The 10,130-nt window shown below is 40.5% G+C and overlaps 1 protein-coding gene across 4 annotated transcripts; it reads right to left on the bottom strand.

The window, feature by feature from the left end:
- Nucleotides 1-2,195: 2,195 nt before the first annotated feature.
- Nucleotides 2,196-2,945, bottom strand: LOC119805170 (E3 ubiquitin-protein ligase RNF138-like). Of its 4 annotated transcripts, XM_038317071.1 has the most exons (3): nt 2,532-2,945; nt 2,360-2,471; nt 2,196-2,272 (listed from the first exon to the last, which is right to left on the bottom strand). In XM_038317071.1, exons 1-3 carry the CDS (start codon nt 2,943-2,945, stop codon nt 2,196-2,198), a joined length of 603 nt encoding a protein of 200 aa, XP_038172999.1. The 4 variants fall into 4 exon arrangements, with proteins under 4 accessions (XP_038172999.1, XP_038172994.1, XP_038173005.1 ...); XM_038317066.1 differs by having other exon boundaries at nt 2,360-2,945; XM_038317077.1 differs by having other exon boundaries at nt 2,196-2,544; nt 2,836-2,945.
- Nucleotides 2,946-10,130: the final 7,185 nt, after the last annotated feature.

Genomic DNA, 10,130 nt, shown 5'->3' with positions numbered 1-10,130 from the left:
TGTTGATGAGGACAACAAAGAAAGAATCATTTACCCTGCTCCAATAGAACACTCAGAAAGACATTGATCTTCAGTTCAACTTAATACACTGAGCTTCAGAATCTCATTTTTAACCAAAATTTGAACCTGAATCTTTCCCCAATTGTAGCCCAGATAGTGACATCCCCAAAAACATACATCCTAGGTTGCAGTTCCCCATACAAATCCTCGTGTGTCTTCTTACTTTCTGAGTACTGGTGGCGGAGGCTGCTCATTTGTTCCCAGTTGCCCAGACCTGAAACAATCACATAGGGACTATATTAGATGTGATACTGTTTGGCCAATAGCTTAAGCGTATTGCTAGATAGCTCTTATATCTTAAGTTAACCCATTTCTATTAATCTGTGTATCACCAAGTGGTTGTGGCCTACTGGTAAGGTTTCATCTGGTGGCATTTGTCTCCTGCACCTGTCTCCACCAGTGGCTCCACAGCTTCTCTATGACTCTGCCTACTCTCCTCTTTTATCTACTTGGAATTCCCTCCTTGCCCTATTCTGTGCTGCAATAGGCCCAAAATAGCTTCTTTATTAACCAATGGTATTCACAGCATACAGACAGGAATTCCACATCACCTTCCCTTTGCTATCTAAATAAGAACGAAGGTTTTAACTTTAACTTAACAAGATTGCATACAATAAAACCATTATCAATCAAGAATTATAGATACAATATTTATATATACTTTATCTTTTATTATGACTAAGGAAAAGCAAACTATCTATTCTTCAACTCCATCAAAGACTCCAGAAAGGTATAATATTACCTAAGTAAACAGGAAGTGCATTGTAAATGACGTCCAAAACTCTAGAAATAACAGAGACATCTTGCTGTCTGGACAGTCATCCAAAGTTTTTCTGTAACACTGGGGCATCCATCTTGAGCCTACAGGCTTATAGTATCCAGCAGACTTTTCTCTGAAGCAAGAAATCTGAAGATCTGTTCTGCCTTGTACTGGCAAAGTCCATCAGTTGCTTTCTTCTGTATCTTGCAGAATGTCTGGCAGACTCTTTGATGAAGCAGGAACCCCGAAAGATGGTCTAACCCTTAGTCAAGTTCAGCAGTCAATTTTCTGAGTTCTTTATATCTAGTTCATACAGCATAACATCAAGCAGTCCAAGGAAAAGCAGTATCTTGCCCAAATGACTAACAAACTCCATAAGGAACCTCTTCAATGCCCATCATCCTTTTGAAGTAGATTGGTGCTGCCAGAAGCAGACATGTCTCATTGTCATAAAAAGTCCTAAGTTCTTAAAACATTTAAATGCTATGTTCTGTAAGTCTTTGAATGGGTTGAAGTATATCCATCCATCTGAAATATATCTCTGTACATGTAGAAAACCTAACTAACAACGACCACAAGCTTGACTATCATAGATGACTAGTAACCTATAATTTTTAATTATAAATTACATTTTTAAGTGAGCTGCATAAGCACAATACCTTAATCAAGATAGGAAATATATATAACAAAATTGATCTTAAATTTGTATCAATAAACCAAAATCCATACCAATGCAAAGTATTTATCTCTATAGCATATCCCCTTTAAATGTAAACAAACACTTTTAAACAATATTTGGGAATTTGAGCATAGTTCTTTCCAAAATACTTCCTGCTGTTTATTGGACAAAGCATTTCTAGGGCTCATGGAGACCTTTTAGGGGGTTTTATTCCATCACATTGCATTAGCCTGAAAGGAATCCATAGGTTCTCATCTTCTGTAGAAACAAAAGCAGAACCTCTTTTTGAAGCAACATATTCTTAGACCCAAATTTTGAAATCAAGATATTTTTAAAATTTTATACATATATATATATATATCTTTGAAATACATTATAATATATATATATATATATCTTTTGTGTGTGTGTTGGTTTAGCTTAGTCTTCAGAATCAAATAGCTCTCTGTAGTAAAAAATTTAAAACACAATAATATGCATAATACAGACTCTCTGTGTATATTCCATCTTTACATGGCTTATTTTTCTTTACCCTTTTAATCTATGACTGTCTGTACTCTGTCTCTTTAAAGACTTTGTTTTATTTTTTCATTTTTTATCAGACTGATTCCTTTTATTTAAAGCACATCAAGTTATTGAAATGATGGCTCCATGTAAATTGTCCCTTAGGAGCGACTGTAGAGCAGAGGAGAGTCTCTAGATGTTGACATGCAGAGATTCCTCAACTGCAATCTGGTACTGAGTTTCCTCATCTAGTTGAAGATTCATGAAAGCTCCATAATCAAATTGGTGTCTCTCGTTTAGATGACTAACAAAATTTCTGGTAAGCTGAGTAGGGTTGCCCCATGGAAGAGATAGACAAATCGGGCAAATGGATGGAACAACATGAGATCTGTGGTTGCTGTTACAATGATCTAGCAAACGCTGTCGGGTCATGTTTGCTTCTTCGCACAGAGGACAATTAAAAGAAGGCTGATCAGATGGGATTGCATTGTCTTCTGCATAAGCCTCGGCATTTTCAGAGGTGGATGCCTCGCTGTTGCTGTTGCTGTTGCCCGCGGAGTCTGGAGACAGTTGGAAGCTTGAAAGAGCTGGAGTTGAAGAAACTCCAAACTCATCTTGATACTTTTTGCAAGTTTTGTAATGTTGTCTCATGTGACAGAGTTCAATACGTTGGGAACAGTATCGGCAACTACCAGGAAATCTTCTCATGATTGTCTCGAGGTCTAGGGCCCTCTCTGGACGTGCTCTTTCTCGTCTAGTCACATTTCCACGGCACAGGGGGCAATGGATCCGACTCTCCTTCATTGCAGTTAGGAAGCATTTTCTGCAGAAAATGTGCTGACAGGCGGCAACCCGAACCGGCGTCTTGAAAACTTCTTGACAGATCGGACAGTAGAAATCATCTTCGGTGTAAGGCGTGGAGGCAGACTCATCCTGTGCCATGGTGGTGATGGTGATGGGTAGAGGCCCAAGGTGATGGCGGCTGTCAACTCACAGCTGCAGAGGTGGCAGTGGCAGCCTGTAGCTTGATTACCTCTGACCTTCCAAGTGGTGCTTCAGGTCAAACTGCCTCTCTCTGCTGCCGGTCGGTGGAGGGATAGCCCTATGCGGTCCAATTTCAGTTTGTTTCTGTCCCGCAGTTGACTGTACTTTGAGTATTGGAAACCCAGCAAATGAAGGGTGGCGCTCTGTTGTCATGAGCCTCAAAGCCCACCAGACCCGAAGCTCATGGTAATGGGGTCCTTCCCTCTCCGCCGGCAGCCTTCTTGTGGTTGAACTGCTGCCTGCCTAGCTGGTGGTCACTGCAGAGTGGATAGCCACACTACAAAGGCCTCCTTAGCAACCAGCCCATCACTCCTTCAGCTGGTTGTGACGTAAACCGCACCAGGTACATTTAATTTACCAAGATTTTTCTTTTTTAAGTCTAGGTGGGTCTGGTGACACAGGCTTGTAATCCGAGCCAGTAAGAGAGGGTGAGGCAGGAAAATCGTGAGTTCCAGTCCAGACTGGACAACTTAGGGAGAAACTTAGGGGATCCCTCATCTGGAAAAAGTAAGAAGAGTTCTGCGAATAGAGCTTAAGGTTTCTGTTGGAGCACGAACAAAATGCTAGGTTTAATCCCTAGCACCGCATAAAGTCCCCCAAAGAAATTCTACGTGGCCAATTACGGATCACTGTTATCAGGTAACTGTCTAATTTTAAAAACCGTTTACTTCTTTTTATAACTGTCTGTATTCTTTTTCTTCTCTCTCTCTCTCAAGCCTACATACATACATTTATCCAACATCGTGACCTATTAGAGATCTTTTCCATCTGACTTTGTCTTTATTGCATGTCGGTTATAATTTTCTGACCAGGAGTGCTTTTAAAATGGTAAGAAGCTTGATTTCAGTGGCCCTGGATGCAGCTCTGCCCTTCTAAAGCCGTCAATATGGCGGAAGTAGATCACGCTGACTCTGGGACTGCTGGGTAGGGGCCGTTCTCACCACCTCAACACTGAGAAGCTCCGTGCGGCATATAAACCCATTTTATATGAGTAAAAGCTAAATCTTCCATGTAACACACTGCAAGGCCTGGAAATACCTCTGTGTATGGTGGTGGGAATTCTCTTCCTGTGCACTCCTAGCCGACCAGATAACACGGCCTGATTAGTCGATTGAGTTGGGGCACTGAGCCGGGGGTATGTTCTCAGCTAATTTCCCCGCAAGCAGGCATATAAGCACCCAGGACCACAAACCCCACAAACCCCATTCAAGTGCTCAGCCTCTGGAATGAGCCAGAGTTGTTCGTGCAACTAACAGAAATTGCATGGTTTTGGTTTTGTTTTGTTTTGCCTCTACTGCTGAATCAGGAAGACCTTTCTAAAAGGAACCCTGGTGACTCACTGCCAACAAACAGCCCATGGCAGGGGGGTGTGGGGGAAATGCGGCTACCAAGGAGCTGCACTTGCTCCCTTTAATATGGGTCTAAAAGCCCTCTTTTTCCTTTTTTTAAGCTTTTTTAGGCTTTATGTGGATGTACATTGCCAAATATTGAGTGTCAATTTGTTGGCAGAGGCTGCTCGTCTGTTCCTGGTCACCCAGACCCAAAATAATCACACAGAAACTATACTATTTATGCATTGCTAGCTAGCTCTTATTTTTAAATTAACCCATTTCTATTAATCTGTGTATTGCCACATGGTTGTGGCCTACCAGTAAGGTTCCGTACAGTGACATCTGTCTCCTTTATCTGTCTCCTCTGGTGGCTCCATGGCTTCTCTCTGACTCTGCCTACTCTCTCCTATCTACTTGGAATTCCTGTCTTGTACTATTCTGCCCTGCAATAGGCCCAAAGCAGCTTCTTTGTTAACCAGTGGTATTCACAGCACACAGAGGGGAATCCCACATCAGGGTACAGTTGCTCCTCTGCCTCACTAGGACTTGCCCTGGACCTCTTTCAGGGTGCACTGAACTTTGATGTAGAATTGCACACTTGGAATGAGTCTTCCTGGAGGCCAATTTGTCATTTCCCTTCACTTGTCATTGTCTATGTATTCCTCTATAATATCTGAAAGTTTTTGTCTTTCATGTATACCTCAAAGCCCTCTTCGCCTTTCCAGCATCAGCTACTTTACTGGGGCTAATATGGAAAGATTTGACCCTTTCTGTGGGAGCTCAGCTTCCATTCATCTTAATAGCATACTAATATTTCCAGAACTGAATCCACAAGCAATGGAATGAATGACTAGTCAACATGAATCAAGACTCAAAAGTTGATATAAAGACTTGAAAAGGACCAGTAGACATAGACACGAGGGTTAGTCTTGTCCCAGTCTTATAAAAGTAAAGCTATCTGAGCAGCAAACCATGGAAGATTATCTATCTGTCTGTCTGTCTGTCTGTCTGTCTATCTGTCTGTCTCATTATATATGTATTTAATGTACAAATGGATGTGTCTGCTTAAGTTTATTGGTACCATACTTGTTCAGGGGTTCTTAAAGACAAGAATATGGTATCTGACCGTCAGGAAACGGAGTTAGGGATGGTTGTTAATCACCTGGGTCCTGGAAACTGAACCCAGATTCTCTAAAAGAACAATAAGTACTCTTAACTGCTATTAATTATAAAACATACATGCCCAAAACTCAACAACAAAAACCAAAACAAGATCATTCCCTGAATATTATAGCAGAAAGAATCTTAAATGATGTAAATAGTGATTCATGATTTCAATTCCATCACTTGATAGGCTGAAGCAGGAAGATTTCCATGAGTTCACGGCCAGCTTGGACTACAGAGTAAGACCCTATCTCAAAAGAAAGGATGAAAGAGATGGGGGTGGAGAAGTAGAGTGAGAGGAAGAAGAAGAGGAAAGAAAGAGAAAGGAATCCAGATCTCCCCTGCCCTCCCCTGATGTTACCCACATTGCAAAAAACAATGGTTTTTCAGATTTCCTCTTGCTCTTAGAGACTCCATTTTACAAAAAGCATTAGACTATTATAAGGATGAAGAAAAACTATACCAGGAAGGTACATGTGGATGGCACCATCTCTATGGCACCACTCAACCTGAGCAGTCTGATAAGTCTTGGGAATAGAAAGAATGTCAATATGCAAATTTGTTGAAGTAAATTGGGACTGTAAGGGTATGAAAATATTAAAATTCTGTCAGAGGAACCAGGCACAAAATCTTATTAAACATACCAGAAGAAGGAAAGAGTACAACTTTGTCCTAGCTTGCTTTTCGTTGCTTACACATGTCAATCACAGTCTATAAGTGAGGAAAGTCAGGACAGCAGCTCAAGAAAGAGCCCTGGAGGAATTCTCTTTATTGAATTGCTCTCCATGTTTTCTTCAGTTTGCTTTATTACACAAACTAGTACTATCTGCTCAAGAATGGCACCACCCACAGTGGACGTGGATGTGCCACTTCAATCATTAATCAAGAAAGACACCTCATACTATAATAATGACACCTCCTACAGAACTGTCATCTGACCACCCTAGGTATGCATCAAGGACCAAGAGGAAGAGAATCCCTGTGTTTCCCATGATCTTGAACACAATCTTCGCTGTGGATGTGGTCTACATGAGCTGCTATCTGCCCATTTTCTACACATCCATCTGAACCTGTCATTTACCCTCTGTTTATTTGTTTTTCTTGACTCAGTTGATCCTGCCCTTTCTCATTTGCAGCTGGACTCCATCCAGCAGCTGTGCTCCAATCTATGTTGCAGCAGCAACAGTAGGAGCCTACCTGTAAGTCTAAAAGCCACATCAGATACGGTGTGACTTTCCATTCAGCTGTTTCTCCTCAGCGCTGAGGACCTTGTATCTTCACTATTTCAGGAGTGTTGGCCATTCAGGCCTCTCTGAAACTCATCACTTCTTAAACTCCCATAAGGCCATTCTGCAACACACACACACACACACACACACACACACGCACGCACACACGCACACACTAGGTAGATGAGAGATAGATAGATAGATAGATAGATAGATAGATAGATAGATAGATAGATGGATAGATGACAGAGATAGAAAAAAATAGATAGATTTAATCCATGATATGCAATGCATGATCTGAGGTTTTTATTAACAATTAAGATTGTAATAAAAGAGTCTGTATTTGCCTTGCTAGGTTCATCAAGGAGAGCAAGGCTATCTGGAAAGTGGAAACAGACTCTGCCTTGTGAATTTGTCATTTAATAAATCCTGACGTTATGAAAAGAGGTAAACATTGTTATGTTTGTTTCTAATATAGTAAACTTACCACAAAGAATTATGAACCTTTAAAACATGAATTTTCTGCCTTCATTTACACACAAGGAAAACAAAACAAATCTCTGAGTGGTTAAGTAGAAAAGTAGAAAATCATACCTACAGCCAGTAAACAGCAGTAGAGAGAACTCCCAACTTCTTTCTCAAGGTTGTTTGCGGGATTGCTACACAATGATTATTCTGTTACATGCTAATGAAGGAAATTTGGTAAGAGAAGCAGAGATTTCCTTATTCCATTAGTGCAAATAAACAGGTTCAACTGAAATCTCATCACATTTCTTTGCTACCATTTATCGTTGGGGAATCAGGTCATCGCTGGATATTGCATTTATGCAGCCAATTTCCCCACAAAGTCTTTCCTAAAGCAGGGATATTGATGCCTTTCACATAGTCTAACCTGCTTATGATCTTTAGACGCCTAGGAGTGGTATGCTTTGTCACTGTGGGACTCAGTGTCATCATTTGCAAAAGAAGGATAATGATAAGCACCTATTTTTTCGGGATTGTTAACGAGGATGAGATGCCCTAATGCATGTTAAGACAGTTTTGCAAGTGTCCAGAATAGATCAAACACTAACAAAGTGTTATCCATATTAATAACTAACACATTTGATTGTTATTCTGTTAAACCTGACACTTTTTTTTAACTCGCTGCCACTGTTGAAGAGAATGTCCTTTATCAATTAGAAGTAAAATGCTTAAGTATGTTAAAACATTAGGAAATTAGCACAGGGTGTGAATAAGTTTTGGTTAAAGTGAAATGAGAACATAAAAGCATGTAATTTCTATGTCATAGTTGAGAGGTCATGGTGCCTAAAAGATGAGCATAAATGTACCTGAATGAGAAAAATTAACCACAAGCGAGTTAGAAGCCCAGACACAAACTTCAAAGACTCTGATTGCCCAAGGCCTCTAATTATCATTGCTGCTGCAGAAATGAGCCCAGTGGTACAGCTGGCCCTCGATCTGTGATACTGCTTCAGGATGCAGGCCTCCAGTGGGCACCCAGCCCAACTAGGAACTGTCTGGACAGCAGTTACCGTGGAAAAACTGGCAGCACAAAATTCATGGGCCTGATCCAAGAACTTGTACTCATATACTGCTTGGCTGGAGCTAAAAACTAGACAGGAAATCATGAAGTTAAGATCCAAGGTGAGGCAAAATGACCATGCTTGACTAGGCAACTAAGAACCAGCAGACAACAGAAACATAGTGTTCCCAGGTAAATGGATTTTGAGTTTACACACCTGCTTTCTGTGGTGGGTATGTCTCAAGACTCCTTCCAGGGGGTGGGGGAAGCTGTGAATGATTTGTCTGAACTTTGTACTTAATTGCACTTTTCAGGGGATTCCAATATCAAAGCAGCACATATGTTCATACTCTGTAAGCAGGATACATTTTCTTTGTGAAGAGGGGAAAGGTGGCCTTTTCTAAGTTTTAAGATTGATCCCTAAGTCAAATTTTATGTGCTTGCTAAATGAATAGGGCTTAATTCTTCCCCCAAGTATTCACAATGTGTAGACTTCAATACAGACTGCTAGTCATTTAATGTTGATCCTTAAACATGCTTTAGGTTACATTGTTAATTGTAACTTTTACAATTCAAAAATTCTTCTTTGAGGTTTGTACAAAGGATTTTGATCCCATTCCCTCCCTCCCCTAACTTTTCCCACATTCATAACCTCTTTTTATCCACCCAACTTTTTATTTTTTTTTAAATTTAAAACAATAACAGCAACAACAAAACCTATAAAACCCAATTTGTGTTTCCCAAATATCTTTGCATGTGTGGACTTCCACTGGAGCAGGGTTGCCTTACCAAGAACCACATCTTTAAAGAAAGTGCTCTTCCTCTCCCAGCCACGATCACTTACCAAGAGTGTCTCAAATAGGGTTGGGATGTCCTGCCCACCTCTCCAAACTTGTAGGGAATTTGTGTAGCCTGAGTTTGTACAGCTCTGGTGCATGCTGTTTAAACAGTAGTACTCAACTTGTGAGTCATGACCCCTTGGGGGTTAAACGTTAAATGACTCTTTCACAGGGGTTGCCTAAGACTGTTGTAAAACACAGATATTTACAAGTCATAACAACAGCAAAATTGCAGTTATGAAGTAGCAATGAAAATAAGTTTATGGGTTGGAGTCACCACAACATGACAAACGGTATTAAAGGGTCTCAGGGTTAGGAAGGTTGAGAACCACTGTTCTATACGTTTATATGTGCAAATATCCTGTTGTGTCTGGAAAACATTGCATATTTGTAGCCCCTCGCTGCCTCCGACACTTACAGTCATTCTCCTGCCTCTTCTGCAATAATCTCTGAGTCTTAGGAGGAAGGAACGCTATATAGATATCCCAATTAGAGCTGAACATTCCCCAGTCTCTTATTTCCTGCCCTTTGATCAATTGTGGACTTCTGTTTTAATCACCATCTGTTGAAGAAAGAAGTTTCTAGACAAGAGTGGAAAGATACACTAATCTATGAACATAATGAGAAGTCATTAGAAGAAAGTTTAACACTGTCATCTTAGTGGAATAATGTTACTAGATTCTGCGCAAAGGACCATGAACTGTTTAACCACAGGTTCTTGGTCTGAGAAATGAATCTAGGTGTATGTTTCATCTTGTAGAACAGGCCTTATATCTAATTAGAAAGTGGTTGGCTACTCATGTGAAATTCCACTGTTAAACTAGCAGCCATATTTGCCATGGCAGCCATCGCTTTAGCTCTCAGAGTTCACACCTGCGCAAGGTGGATGATTACATTTCCAAGACTATGAAAGCTATCCAGAAGGAATGAAGCTTCCAAGTGGGTATTGGATTGGTTTCTTTATGTTCTATAATTCAAATATATGGTGTCTTCAA

Source organism: Arvicola amphibius, chromosome 1 (assembly GCF_903992535.2).
Source record: "Arvicola amphibius chromosome 1, mArvAmp1.2, whole genome shotgun sequence".
NCBI classification, from domain to species: domain Eukaryota; kingdom Metazoa; phylum Chordata; class Mammalia; order Rodentia; family Cricetidae; genus Arvicola; species Arvicola amphibius.
Note: the sequence above shows the minus strand (reverse complement) of the source record. Positions and strands in the feature narration are given on the sequence as shown.